At 46.7% G+C, this 14,971-nt stretch overlaps 1 protein-coding gene across 3 annotated transcripts; it reads left to right on the top strand.

The window, feature by feature from the left end:
* Positions 1-701: 701 nt before the first annotated feature.
* On the top strand, positions 702-14,745 carry LOC128742271 (mucin-17-like). Of its 3 annotated transcripts, none has more exons than XM_053838577.1 (4): positions 702-808; positions 886-11,029; positions 11,186-13,563; positions 13,622-14,745. In XM_053838577.1, the coding sequence occupies exons 1-4, from the start codon at positions 758-760 to the stop codon at positions 13,841-13,843; spliced, it is 12,795 nt and encodes a 4,264-aa protein (XP_053694552.1). In that variant the 5' UTR covers positions 702-757; the 3' UTR covers positions 13,844-14,745. The 3 variants fall into 3 exon arrangements, with proteins under 3 accessions (XP_053694552.1, XP_053694553.1, XP_053694551.1); XM_053838578.1 differs by having other exon boundaries at positions 886-4,921; positions 5,705-13,563; positions 13,622-14,744; XM_053838576.1 differs by having other exon boundaries at positions 886-13,563.
* The last annotated feature ends 226 nt before the right edge of the window (positions 14,746-14,971 follow it).

Below are 14,971 nucleotides of genomic sequence, written 5' to 3'. Positions count from 1 at the left end.
AGATTTTTTGAAGTGTGTAGCAAGTAATTCATCATACGAAATTCACCATAAAAACATACACAAGAACCACGAATGTACACCTTGAATTGTTTTCATTCAATACGTTATAACTGAGAACTGATATGATTAATACTTAATATGATCACCTTCACCATCTGAAATTACTAATCGAATTTAATTTATATGAATGTCCTAATCCATAATCTAAAATTTTATTTTAGCACAATCTTGAACGTTCACAACATCCAAGAGCCATACAAAATAAACGACAGGGAATAGCGTTTGTACTTATGAACAGATTTTTTCTGTTTACTCAAGTTGATAAACATACTTACAGAATGGTGCTCGATAATAAATCAATATAATGGAATAACACGTGCGATACATTTATTGACCTAATTTGTATGTAGTGTACACTCTGAATCTCCGTCTTCAAAGCATATTCCACAAATACCTTTACAAAATAAACCATCATTATAATAAATTAATGTCAGAGTAACAATTTACGATAATATTAGATCAAGAACAATTACGTAAATCCAATCACGTGTTTTGGAGAGGAAAAACTAAACTGCAACAACCGATTTCTAGGAACAATATTTGTCCAGTTTGTAGCTATCATCAATCACAACTGAATCAACAACTGTAGCCAGACATGAATATTATAAATGTAAAACAAAACAGTCATGAAGCGTGATCAGTAATTTATTCAGCAACCATCGTCGACGTGCGACTTTACTAATATAAGAAGAAAAATATGACGAAAACGCTAAAGCATACACTATGTCTGCTACTGCTGATAAATTTAGTAAGTTACAGTTAGGCAGTGTTAAAGTAAACTCGATGGAAAAATTAAGCAGAATAATTTAACTATTAAAATTTCAGGTAACCAATGAAGTAGAAGCAAACATCTTCAATATGATACGCAATCAGGTCGCGCTGAAACTTGACCAACTCCTAAGAAAACTTTTTCCTATAACCGAACCTCTTCCAACAATAACCAAGCACAATGTACCTGATATAATAAAGGACATAGAAAAAATATTAAAACGAACAGATCCATCCGAAGAGAATGGCAATTCTACTAAAGAAACTACACCTATTGGAGGAGAGCAATCTACTTCGGAAAAAGCACCGAAAGATGAATCAACACCTGCTGAAGAAGCGGAAACTACGCCTGAAGAAGAAGCAAAGGAGACCACACCGGCTGAAGGAGAAACTAGTCCAGCAGAAAAATACGAAGAAACCACGCCTGCAGAAGGAGAGGAAACTTCTTCCGAAGAAGCACCGAAAGGTGAATCAACACCTGCTGAAGTAGCGGAAACTACGCCTGAAGAAGAAGCAAAGAAGGAGACCACAGCGGCTGAAGAAGACACTAGTCCAGCAGAAAAACCCGAAGAAGAAACTACGTCTGCAGAAGGACAAGAAACTTCCTCCGAAGAAGCACCGAAAGATGAATCAACACCTGCTGAAGAAGTGGAAGCTACGCCTGAAGAAGAAGCAAAGGAGGAGACCACAGCGGCTGAAGAAGAAACTAGTCCAGCAGAAAAACCCGAAGAAGAAACTACGTCTGCAGAAGGACAAGAAACTTCCTCCGAAGAAGCACCGAAAGATGAATCAACACCTGCTGAAGAAGTGGAAGCTACGCCTGAAGAAGAAGCAAAGGAGGAGACCACACCGGCTGAAGGAGAAACTAGTCCAGCAAAAAAACCTGAAGAAGAAACTACGCCTGCCGAAGGCCAGGAAACTTCCTCCGAAGAAGTACCGAAAGATGAATCAACACCTGCTGAAGATGCGAAAACTACGCCTGAATTAGAAAAAGAGGAGACCACACCGGCTGAAGGAGAAACTAGTCCAGCAGAAAAACCCGAAGAAGAAACTACGCCTGCCGAAGGCCAGGAAACTTCCTCCGAAGAAGCACCGAAAGATGAATCAACACCTACTGAAGAAGCGGAAACTACGCCTGAAGAAGAAGCAAAGAAGGAGACCACACCGACTGAAGGAGAAACTAGTCCAGCAGAAAAGCCCGAAGAAGAAACTACGCCTGCCGAAGGCCAGGAAAATTCCTCTGAAGAAGCACCGAAAGATGAATCAACACCTGCTGAAGAAGCGGAAACTACGCCTGAAGAAGCAGCAAAGGAGGAGACCACACCGGCTGAAGGAGAAACTAGTCCAGCAGAAAAACCCGAAGAAGAAACTACGCCTGCCGAAGGCCAGGAAACTTCCGCCGAAGAAGCACAGAGAGATGAATCAACGCCTGCTGAAGAAGCGGAGACTACGCCTGAAGAAGAAGCAAAGGAGACCACACCGACTGAAGGAGAAACTAGTCCAGCAGAAAAACCCGAAGAAGAAACTACGCCTGCCGAAGACCAAGAAACTTCCTCCGAAGAAGCACCGAAAGATGAATCAACACCTGCTGAAGAAGCGGATACTACGCCTGAAGAAGAAGCAAAGGAGGAGACCACACCGACTGAAGGAGAAACTAGTCCAGCAGAAAAACCCGAAGAAGAAACTACGCCTGCCGAAGGCCAGAAAACTTCCTCCGAAGAAGCACCGAAAGATGAATCAACACCTGCTGAAGAAGCGGAAACTACGCCTGAAGAAGAAGCAAAGGAGGAGACCACACCGACTGATGGAGAAACTAGTCCAGCAGAAAAACCCGAAGAAGAAACTACGCCTGCCGAAGGCCAGGAAACTTCCTCCGAAGAAGCACCGAAAGAATCAACACCTGCTGAAGAAGCGGAGACTACGCCTGAAGAAGAAGCAAAGGAGACCACACCGGCTGAAGGAGAAACTAGTCCAGCAGAAAAACCCGAAGAAGAAACTACGCCTGCCGAAGGCCAGGAAACTTCCTCCGAAGAAGCACCGAAAGATGAATCAACACCTGCTGAAGAAGCGGAGACTACGCCTGAAGAAGAAGCAAAGGAAGAGACCACACCGACTGAAGGAGAAACTAGTCCAGCAGAAAAACCCGAAGAAGAAACTACGCCTGCCGAAGGCCAAGAAACTTCCTCCGAAGAAGCACCGAAAGATGAATCAACACCTGCTGAAGAAGCGGATACTACGCCTGAAGAAGAAGCAAAGGAGGAGACCACGCCGGATGAAGGAGAAACTAGTCCAGCAAAAAAATCCGAAGAAGAAACTACGCCTGCCGAAGGCCAAGAAACTTCCTCCGAAGAAGCACCGAAAGAATCAACACCTGCTGAAGAAGCGGAGACTACGCCTGAAGAAGAAGCAAAGGGGGAGACCACACCGGCTGAAGGAGAAACTAGTCCAGCAGAAAAACCCGAAGAAGAAACTACGCCTGCCGAAGGCCAAGAAACTTCCTCCGAAGAAGCACCGAAAGAATCAACACCTGCTGAAGAAGTGGACACTACGCCTGAAGAAGAAGCAAAGGAGAAGACCACACCGGCTGAAGGAGAAACTAGTCCAGCAGAAAAACCCGAAGAAGAAACTACGCCTGCCGAAGGCCAAGAAACTTCCTCCGAAGAAGCACCGAAAGAATCAACACCTGCTGAAGAAGCGGAGACTACGCCTGAAGAAGAAGCAAAGGGGGAGACCACACCGGCTGAAGGAGAAACTAGTCCAGCAGAAAAACCCGAAGAAGAAACTACGCCTACCGAAGGCCAAGAAACTTCCTCCGAAGAAGCACCGAAAGATGAATCAACACCTGCTGAAGAAGCGGATGCTACGCCTGAAGAAGAAGCAAAGGAGACCACACCGGCTGAAGGAGAAACTAGTCCAGCAGAAAAACCCGAAGAAGAAACTACGCCTGCCGAAGACCAGGAAACTTCCTCCGAAGAAGCACCGAAAGATGAATCAACGCCTGCTGAAAAAACGAAGACTACGTCTGAAGAAGCAAAAGAGGAGACCACACCGACTGAAGGAGAAACTAGTCCAGCAGAAAAACCCGAAGAAGAAACTACGCCTGCCGAAGGCCAAGAAACTTCCTCCGAAGAAGCACCGAAAGAATCAACACCTGCTGAAGAAGCGGAGACTACGCCTGAAGAAGAAGCAAAGGAGACCACACCGGCTGAAGGAGAAACTAGTCCAGCAGAAAAACCCGAAGAAGAAACTACGCCTGCCGAAGGCCAGGAAACTTCCTCTGAAGAAGCACCGAAAGATGAATCAACACCTGCTGAAGAAGCGGAAACTACGCCTGAAGAAGAAGCAAAGGAGGAGACCACACCGGCTGAAGGAGAAACTAGTCCAGCAGAAAAACCCGAAGAGGAAACTACGCCTGCCGAAGGCCAGGAAACTTCCGCCGAAGAAGCACCGAAAGATGAATCAACACCTGCTGAAGAAGCGGATACTACGCCTGAAGAAGAAGCAAAGGAGGAGACCACGCCGGATGAAGGAGAAACTAGTCCAGTAAAAAAATCCGAAGAAGAAACTACGCCTGCCGAAGGCCAAGAAACTTCCTCCGAAGAAGCACCGAAAGAATCAACACCTGCTGAAGAAGCGGAGACTACGCCTGAAGAAGAAGCAAAGGGGGAGACCACACCGGCTGAAGGAGAAACTAGTCCAGCAGAAAAACCCGAAGAAGAAACTACGCCTGCCGAAGGCCAGGAAACTTCCTCCGAAGAAGCACCGAAAGATGAATCAACGCCTGCTGAAGAAACGAAGACTACGTCTGAAGAAGCAAGAGAGGAGACCACACCGACTGAAGGAGAAACTAGTCCAGCAGAAAAACCCGAAGAAGAAACTACGCCTGCCGAAGGCCAAGAAACTTCCTCTGAAGAAGCACCGAAAGATGAATCAACACCTGCTGAAGAAGCGGACACTACGGCTGAAGAAGAAGCAAAGGACACCACACCGGCTGAAGGAGAAACCAGTCCAGCAGAAAAACCCGAAGAAGAAACTACGCCTGCCGAAGGCCAAGAAACTTCCTCCGAAGAAGCACCGAAAGATGAATCAACACCTGCTGAAGTAGCGGAGACTACGCCTGAAGAAGAAGCAAAGGAGGAGACCACACCGGCTGAAGGAGAAACTAGTCCAGCAGAAAAACCCGAAGAAGAAACCACGCCTGCCGAAGACCAAGAAACTTCCTCTGAAGAAGCACCGAAAGATGAATCGACAGCAACTGAAGAAGCGGACACTACGCCTGAAAAAGCAAAGGAGACCACACCGACTGAAGGAGAAACTAGTCCAGCAGAAAAACCCGAAGAAGAAACTACGCCTGCCGAAGGCCAAGATACTTCCTCCGAAGAAGCACCGAAAGATGAATCAACACCTGCTGAAGAAGCGGACACTACGGCTGAAGAAGAAGCAAAGGAAGAGACCACACCGACTCAAGGAGAAACTAGTCCAGCAGAAAAACCCGAAGAAGAAACCACGCCTGCCGAAGAGCAAGAAACTTCCTCTGAAGAAGCACCGAAAGATGAATCGACACCTGCTGAAGAAGCGGAGACTACGCCTGAAGAAGAAGCAAAGGAGACCACACCGGCTGAAGGAGAAACCAGTCCAGCAGAAAAACCCGAAGAAGAAACTACGCCTGCCGAAGGCCAAGATACTTCCTCCGAAGAAGCACCGAAAGATGAATCAACACCTGCTGAAGAAGCGGACACTACGGCTGAAGAAGAAGCAAAGGAAGAGACCACACCGGCTGAAGGAGAAACCAGTCCAGCAGAAAAACCCGAAGAAGAAACTACGCCTGCCGAAGGTCAAGATATTTCCTCCGAAGAAGCACCGAAAGAATCAACACCTGCTGAAGAAGCGGAGACTACGCCTGAAGAAGAAGCAAAGGAAGAGACCACACCGACTGAAGGAGAAACCAGTCCAGCAGAAAAACCCGAAGAAGAAACTACGCCTGCCAAAGGCCAAGATACTTCCTCCGAAGAAGCACCGAAAGATGAATCAACACCTGCTGAAGAAGCGGATACTACGCCTGAAGAAGAAGCAAAGGAGACCACACCGGCTGAAGGAGAAACCAGTCCAGCAGAAAAACCCGAAGAAGAAACTACGCCTGCCGAAGGCCAAGATACTTCCTCCGAAGAAGCACCGAAAGATGAATCAACACCTGCTGAAGAAGCGAAGACTACGCCTGAAGAAGAAGCAAAGGAAGAGACCACACCGGCTGAAGGAGAAACCAGTCCAGCAGAAAAACTCGAAGAAGAAACTACGCCTGCCGAAGGTCAAGATACTTCCTCCGAAGAAGCACCGAAAGAATCAACACCTGCTGAAGAAGCGGAGACTACGCCTGAAGAAGAAGCAAAGGAAGAGACCACACCGACTGAAGGAGAAACCAGTCCAGCAGAAAAACCCGAAGAAGAAACTACGCCTGCCGAAGGCCAAGATACTTCCTCCGAAGAAGCACCGAAAGATGAATCAACACCTGCTGAAGAAGCGGACACTACGGCTGAAGAAGAAGCAAAGGAAGAGACCACACCGACTGAAGGAGAAACTAGTCCAGCAGAAAAACCCGAAGAAGAAACTACGCCTGCCGAAGGCCAGGAAACTTCCTCCGAAGAAGCACCGAAAGATGAATCGACACCTGCTGAAGTGGACACTACGCCTGAAGAAGAAGCAAAGGAGACCACACCGGCTGAAGGAGAAACTAGTCCAGTAGAAAAACGCGAAGAAACTACGCCTGCCGAAGGCCAAGAAACTTCCTCCGAAGAAGCACCGAAAGATGAATCAACACCTGCTGAAGAAGCGGAGACTACGCCTGAAGAAGAAGCAAAGGAAGAGACCACACCGACTGAAGGAGAAACCAGTCCAGCAGAAAAACCCGAAGAAGAAACTACGCCTGCCGAAGGCCAAGATACTTCCTCCGAAGAAGCACCGAAAGACGAATCAACACCTGCTGAAAAAGCGAATACTACGCCTGAAGAAGAAGCAAAGGAGGAGACCACACCGGCTGAAGGAGAAACTAGTCCAGCAGAAAAACCCGAAGAAGAAACCACGCCTGCCGAAGACCATGAAACTTCCTCTGAAGAAGCACCGAAAGATGAATCGACACCTGCTGAAGTGGACACTACGCCTGAAGAAGAAGCAAAGGAGACCACACCGGCTGAAGGAGAAACTAGTCCAGCAGAAAAACCCGAAGAAGAAACTACGCCTGCCGAAGGCCAAGAAACTTCCTCCGAAGAAGCACCGAAAGATGAATCAACACCTGCTGAAGAAGCGGATACTACGCCTGAAGAAGAAGCAAAGGAGACCACACCGGCTGAAGGAGAAACTAGTCCAGCAGAAAAACCCGAAGAAGAAACTACGCCTGCCGAAGGCCAAGAAACTTCCTCCGAAGAAGCACCGAAAGATGAATCAACACCTGCTGAAGAAACGGATGCTACGCCTGAAGAAGAAGCAAAGGAGACCACACCGGCTGAAGGAGAAACTAGTCCAGCAGAAAAACCCGAAGAAGAAACTACGCCTGCCGAAGGCCAAGATACTTCCTCCGAAGAAGCACCGAAAGATGAATCAACACCTGCTGAAGAAGCGGACACTACGGCTGAAGAAGAAGCAAAGGAAGAGACCACACCGACTGAAGGAGAAACTAGTCCAGCAGAAAAACCCGAAGAAGAAACTACGCCTGCCGAAGGCCAAGAAACTTCCTCCGAAGAAGCACCGAAAGATGAATCAACACCTGCTGAAGAAGCGGAGACTACGCTTGAAGAAGAAGCAAAGGAGGAGACCACACCGGCTGAAGGAGAAACTAGTCCAGCAGAAAAACCCGAAGAAGAAACTACGCCTGCCGAAGGCCAAGAAAATTCCTCCGAAGAAGCACCGAAAGAATCAACACCTGCTGAAGAAGCGGAGACTACGCCTGAAGAAGAAGCAAAGGGGGAGACCACACCGGCTGAAGGAGAAACTAGTCCAGCAGAAAAACCCGAAGAAGAAACTACGCCTGCCGAAGGCCAGGAAACTTCCTCCGAAGAAGCACCGAAAGATGAATCAACGCCTGCTGAAGAAACGAAGACTACGTCTGAAGAAGCAAAAGAGGAGACCACACCGACTGAAGGAGAAACTAGTCCAGCAGAAAAACCCGAAGAAGAAACTACGCCTGCCGAAGGCCAAGAAACTTCCTCCGAAGAAGCACCGAAAGAATCAACACCTGTTGAAGAAGCGGAGACTACGCCTGAAGAAGAAGCAAAGGAGACCACACCGGCTGAAGGGGAAACTAGTCCAGCAGAAAAACCTGAAGAAGAAACTACGCCTGCCGAAGGCCAGGAAACTTCCGCCGAAGAAGCACCGAAAGATGAATCAACACCTGTTGAAGAAGCGGAGACTACGCCTGAAGAAGAAGCAAAGGAGGAGACCACACCGGCTGAAGGAGAAACTAGTCCAGCAGAAAAACCCGAAGAAGAAACCACGCCTGCCGAAGACCAAGAAACTTCCTCTGAAGAAGCACCGAAAGATGAATCGACACCTGCTGAAGAAGTGGAAACTACGCCTGAAGAAGAAGCAAAGGAGGAGACCACACCGGCTGAAGGAGAAACTAGTCCAGCAGAAAAACCAGAAGAAACTACGCCTGCCGAAGGCCAAGAAACTTCCTCCGGAGAAGCACCGAAAGATGAATCAACACCTGCTGAAGAAACGAAGACTACGCCTGAAGAAGAAGCAAAGGAGGAGACCACACCGGCTGAAGGAGAAACTAGTCCAGCAGAAAAACCCGAAGAAGAAACTACGCCTGCAGAAGGCCAGGAAACTGCCTCCGAAAAACCACTGAAAGATGAATCAACGCCTGCTGACGAAACGAAGACTACGCCTGAAAAAGAAGCAAAGGAGGAGACCACACCGGCTGAAGGAGAAACTAGTCCAACAGAAAAACCCGAAGAAGAAACTACGCCTGCCGAAGGCCAAGAAACTTCCTCCGAAGAAGCACCGAAAGAATCAACACCTGCTGAAGAAGCGGAGACTACGCCTGAAGAAGAAGCAAAGGAGGAGACAAAAGCGGCTGAAGGAGAAACCAGTCCAGCAGAAAAACCCGAAGAAGAAACTACGCCTGCCGAAGGCCAAGAAACTTCCTCCGGAGAAGCACCGAAAGATGAATCGACACCTGCTGAAGAAGTGGACACTACACCTGAAGAAGAAGCAAAGGAGATGACCACACCGTCTGAAGGAGAAACTAGTCCAGCAGAAAAACCCGAAGAAGACATTACGCCTGACGAAGGCCAAGAAACTTCCTCCGAAGAAGCACCGAAAGATGAATCAACGCCTGCTGACGAAACGAAGACTACGCCTGAAAAAGAAGCAAAGGAGGAGACCACACCGGCTGAAGGAGAAACTAGTCCAGCAGAAAAACCCGAAGAAGAAACCACGCCTGCCGAAGACCATGAAACTTCCTCTGAAGAAGCACCGAAAGATGAATCGACACCTGCTGAAGTGGACACTACGCCTGAAGAAGAAGCAAAGGAGACCACACCGGCTGAAGGAGAAACTAGTCCAGCAGAAAAACCCGAAGAAGAAACTACGCCTGCCGAAGGCCAAGAAACTTCCTCCGAAGAAGCACCGAAAGATGAATCAACACCTGCTGAAGAAGCGGATACTACGCCTGAAAAAGAAGCAAAGGAGACCACACCGGCTGAAGGAGAAACTAGTCCAGCAGAAAAACCCGAAGAAGAAACTACGCCTGCCGAAGGCCAAGAAACTTCCTCCGAAGAAGCACCGAAAGATGAATCAACACCTGCTGAAGAAACGGATGCTACGCCTGAAGAAGAAACAAAGGAGACCACACCGGCTGAAGGAGAAACTAGTCCAGCAGAAAAACCCGAAGAAGAAACTACGCCTGCCGAAGGCCAAGATACTTCCTCCGAAGAAGCACCGAAAGATGAATCAACACCTGCTGAAGAAGCGGACACTACGGCTGAAGAAGAAGCAAAGGAAGAGACCACACCGACTGAAGGAGAAACTAGTCCAGCAGAAAAACCCGAAGAAGAAACTACGCCTGCCGAAGGCCAAGAAACTTCCTCCGAAGAAGCACCGAAAGATGAATCAACACCTGCTGAAGAAGCGGAGACTACGCTTGAAGAAGAAGCAAAGGAGGAGACCACACCGTCTGAAGGAGAAACTAGTCTAGCAGAAAAACCCGAAGAAGAAACTACGCCTGCCGAAGGCCAAAAAACTTCCTCCGAAGAAGCACCGAAAGAATCAACACCTGCTGAAGAAGCGGAGACTACGCCTGAAGAAGAAGCAAAGGAGGAGACCACACCGGTTGAAGGAGAAACTAGTCCAGCAGAAAAACCCGAAGAAGACACTACGCGTGCCGAAGGCCAAGAAACTTCCTCCGGAGAAGCACCGAAAGATGAATCAACACCTGCTGAAGAAGCGGAAAATACGCCTGAAGAAGCAAAGGAGGAGACCACACCGGCTGAAGGAGAAACTAGTCCAGCAGAAAAACCCGAAGAAGAAACCACGCCTGCCGAAGACCAAGAAACTTCCTCTGAAGAAGCACCGAAAGATGAATCGACACCTGCTGAAGTGGACACTACGCCTGAAGAAGCAAAGGAGACCACACCGGCTGAAGGAGAAACCAGTCCAGCAGAAAAACCCGAAGAAGAAACTACGCCTGCCGAAGGTCAAGAAACTTCCTCCGAAGAAGCACCGAAAGATGAATCAACACCTGCTGAAGAAGCGGAAACTACGCCTGAAGAAGAAGCAAAGGAGACCACACCGGCTGAAGGAGAAACCAGTCCAGCAGAAAAACCCGAAGAAGAAACTACGCCTGCCGAAAGCCAAGAAACTTCCTCCGGAGAAGCACCGAAAGATGAATCAACACCTGCTGAAGAAGCGGAAACTACGCCTGAAGAAGAAGCAAAGGAGGAGACCACACCGACTGAAGGAGAAACTAGTCCAGCAGAAAAACCCGAAGAAGAAACCACGCCTGCCGAAGACCAAGAACCTTCCTCTGAAGAAGCACCGAAAGATGAATCGACACCTGCTGAAGAAGTGGACACTACGCCTGAAGAAGCAAAGGAGACCACACCGGCTGAAGGAGAAACCAGTCCAGCAGAAAAACCCGAAGAAGAAACTACGCCTGCCGAAGGTCAAGAAACTTCCTCCGAAGAAGCACCGAAAGATGAATCAACACCTACTGAAGAAGCGGATACTACGCCTGAAGAGGCAGCAAAGGAGGTGACCACACCGGCTGAAGGAGAAACTAGTCCAGCAGAAAAACCCGAAGAAGGAACTACGCCTGCCGAAGGCCAAGAAACTTCCTCCGAAGAAGCACCGAAAGAATCAACACCTGCTGAAGAAGCGGAGACTACGCCTGAAGAAGAAGCAAAGGAGGAGACCACACCGGCTGAAGGAGAAACTAGTCCAGCAGAAAAACCCGAAGAAGAAACCACGCCTGCCGAAGACCAAGAAACTTCCTCTGAAGAAGCACCGAAAGATGAATCGACACCTGCTGAAGTGGACACTACGCCTGAAGAAGAAGCAAAGGAGACCACACCGGCTGAAGGAGAAACCAGTCCAGCAGAAAAACCTGAAGAAGAAAATACGCCTGCCGAAGGCCAAGAAACTTCCTCTGAAGAAGCACCGAAAGATGAATCGACACCTGCTGAAGAAGTGGAAACTACGCCTGAAGAAGAAGCAAAGGAAGAGACCACACCGGCTGAAGGAGAAACTAGTCCAGCAGAAAAACTCGAAGAAGACACTACGCCTGCCGAAGGCCAGGAAAGTTCCTCCGAAAAAGCACCGAAAGATGAATCAACACCTGCTGAAGAAGCGGACACTACGCCTGAAGCAGCAAAGGAGACCACACCGGCTGAAGGAGAAACCAGTCCAGCAGAAAAACCCGAAGAAGAAACTACGCCTGCCGAAGGCCAGGAAACTTCCTCTGAAGAAGCACCGAAAGATGAATCGACACCTGCTGAAGAAACGAAGACTACGCCTGAAGAAGAAGCAAAAGAGGAGACCACACCGACTGAAGGAGAAACTAGTCCAGCAGAAAAACCCGAAGAAAAAACTACGCCTGCCGAAGGCCAGGAAACTTCCGCCGAAGAAGCACAGAGAGATGAATCAACGCCTGCTGAACGAGCGGACTCTACGCCTAACGACGAAGCAAAGGAGGAGACCACACCGGCTGAAGGAAAAACTAGTCCAGCAGAAAAACCCGAAGAAGAAACTACGCCTGCAGAAGGAGAGGAAACTTCTTCCGAAGTAGCACCGAAAGATGAATCAACACCTGCTGAAGAAGCGAAAACTACGTCTGAAGAAGAAGAAGCAAAGGAGGAGACCACACCGGCTGAAAGAGAAACTAGTCCAGCAGAAAAACCTGAAGAAGAAACTACGCCTGTCGTAGGAGAGGAAACTTCTTCCGAAGAAGCACAGAAGGATGAATCAACACCTGCTGAAGAAGCAGAGACTACCTCTGAAGAAGAAGAAAAAGGAAAGGAGGAGACCACACCGGCTGAAGGAGAAACTAGTCCAGCAGAAAAACCAGAAGAAGAAACTACGCCTGCCGAAGGAGAGGAAACTTCCTCTGAAGAAGCACCGAAGTATGAATCAACACCTGCTGAAGAAGCGGACACTACGCCTGAAGAAGAAGCAAAGGAGGAGACCACACCGACTGAAGGAGAAACCAGTCCAGCAGAAAAACACGAAGAAACCACGCCTGCAGAAGGAGAGGAAACTTCTTCCGAAGAAGCACCAAAGGATGAATCAACACCTGCTGAAGAGGCGGAAACTACGCCCGAAGAACCAAAGGAGGAGAATGCGCCGGCTGAAGAAGGAGAAACCAGTCCAGCAGCAAAACCAGAAGAAGAAACTACGCCTGCCGAAGGAGAGGAAACTTCCTCCGAAGAAGCATCGAAGGATGAATCAACACCTGCTGAAGAAGCGGAAACCACGCCTGAAGAAGAAGCAAAGGAGGTTACCACACCGACTAAAGAAGAAGAAGAAGCTACGGCTAAGGAAAATGGACAAACTACGCCTGAAGAAGGAGCAAAAGTCGAGACCACAACCATTGGAGAAGTAAAAGCTACGACTATAGAAGCCGAAGCAACAACTATATCTAGTGATTTAATACCCGAGTGCGCCAATTACGTATTTCCTCCGCCAAGACCCAGTTACTTGTATAAGGAACTCAAATCTTATATAAACAAATCAATCCCGTTAGTTGAACCAAAAGGATTTCCAAATATTAAAGCTATAGTTGCCACAATAAGTAAGCTAAAACTACAGTCATCTGATTATAAACTTTCGATACGAAGAATCGTGGATAAATTTGAATCTGACGTTCACTCTACTATTACTTCTGAACGAGAATTTTCGAATACGACTAGGATAAGAACATTCTTCGATTTAAAAAATAGTATTCAACATAACTATAACAAGTTTTCAGAAAAGATGACAAAACAATTTATTGCAACGGGCGTATGTCAGAGAAAAAACTTTGCTTGTTGGAAGCGCGCCGAGAATGCCCTGCCAAAATTTGTGGATGGTTTAAATGACGATGCAGAAACGTGTGACGAAATTTTCGGTGCACAAATCAAATTCAAAGACGAGCGTGTGCAAGCCAACACTATTCAACGAGTGATTAGACAGATTGACGAGCTGAGGCAGAAATGTTTGGAGCACAATAATAGTAACAGTTATACAAGGAGTTGTCTGGCAAAAACTGTAAGCATTATTTAAAAGGTGGGTGTAAAAAGGGATTGTAATATGAATTTATTTGCAGCTGACGAGGTCATTACTGAGAAGTGTCGCGTATTTTAAGAGTATGAAGAACGCTATCGAGCAACAGGTGGAACTCAGCAAGTATGTATCAAAACTGACACGTCAATGCTTCGCCAATGCTTACCACTCAAGGGAGCCACTGCTCAAGCATGGAATACAAAGTTTGAGCAAATGTGTGAGTGGTCTAACGGCAAAAACAACACCCGAATCGGAGCTAGATTAACTTGAATCAACTTAGATCAGGTAGAGTGAAAGCACCCCCTAAAAGTCAGTAACAGACGGTAGAAAATAATAATTTGGATCTCATCTAAAGACTAATTAAATTGCAGAAACACTTACGAAAACTTATATCACTTTTTAACAGTATTTGACATTTCAATTGAATTGAAATCAAATCTGGCTAGGTTCCAAAAAATAAAGAAGTGGCCTCCAAATTGCAATACTTCCAGAAATAACGCAACGCCTCTATTTAATCGACCTAAATGTAAACATGAGTGACTAACTCCAAAGTAATTTTGCTCGATTGCCACCATTTCGTTGTAGAACGGTATCACCCAATCACTTTATTGGTAGCTGGTAGGCTTTGTATTTCTGCTGGCAATTGCTTGTGGATAAATAAATAAAAAAATTCAAGTTCAACAACATTGTGTCGTGTTTCATGAGCTGTACTAAGAGCTACAATCAGAACGCGAAAAATAAAAATAAAATGTGTAGTTGAGTCAAGCGTAAGACATACATATCGGCGCAGTTGCAACAGTATACACGACATAATAGCTTTAGCCCAATTATGGCAAGTTACCCAAAATTCTGTTTTGATTGTCGACCAATATTAAACCGACAAATCAACAATACGATGTTCATTCATCGGGCAATTTGGTTTAAATATTTGCTAAAAAACATAAACAAGTTGTACTAAGCACAAACAAGAATTAATTCAAACTTATACCGTTTTTAAATTCTTAAATATCACACTAAATGAAAACAATTTGAGAACCTAAAAAACATACGATGTATTCTAAATAAAAAGAAAGTCGACAGATTCTGGCCGTTTTCTTTGCTTTTAACAGTCAGCACAACGCTAACCAGTTCAATTTACAATGACATGTGAAACTTGGAAACATGCATCAAACCGCATGTGATATCAGTATTTTTCGTGCTTTTGTCATATTTTCCGATGAGAATTGATTTTTTGCCGCACTCATCACAATTTGCAATCAGTGCACCGTTACTGACGCCAACAGTTAACTGTAAAGTAATACAACGGTGCTTTTCGGGAGCGTAGCTGGGGGTGAATTAAAAGGTAACAAAACTATTTTGATCGTTCGAATCTCATTCTTAAGTCAAATTGAAA

This window comes from Sabethes cyaneus, chromosome 3, assembly GCF_943734655.1.
Source record: "Sabethes cyaneus chromosome 3, idSabCyanKW18_F2, whole genome shotgun sequence".
Taxonomy (NCBI): Eukaryota; Metazoa; Arthropoda; class Insecta; order Diptera; family Culicidae; genus Sabethes; species Sabethes cyaneus.
Note: the sequence above shows the minus strand (reverse complement) of the source record. Positions and strands in the feature narration are given on the sequence as shown.

What these genes read in the sequence shown, in the direction of transcription:
- LOC128742271 (XM_053838576.1), top strand. Translation starts at nt 758, where the DNA reads ATGACGAAAACGCTAAAGCATACACTATGTCTGCTACTGCTGATAAAT. An exon ending in TGCTACTGCTGATAAATTTA is followed by an intron (nt 809 to 885) that starts GTAAGTTACAGT and finishes TTAAAATTTCAG; the next exon opens with GTAACCAATGAAGTAGAAGC. An exon ending in GGAGTTGTCTGGCAAAAACT is followed by an intron (nt 13,564 to 13,621) that starts GTAAGCATTATT and finishes ATTTATTTGCAG; the next exon opens with CTGACGAGGTCATTACTGAG.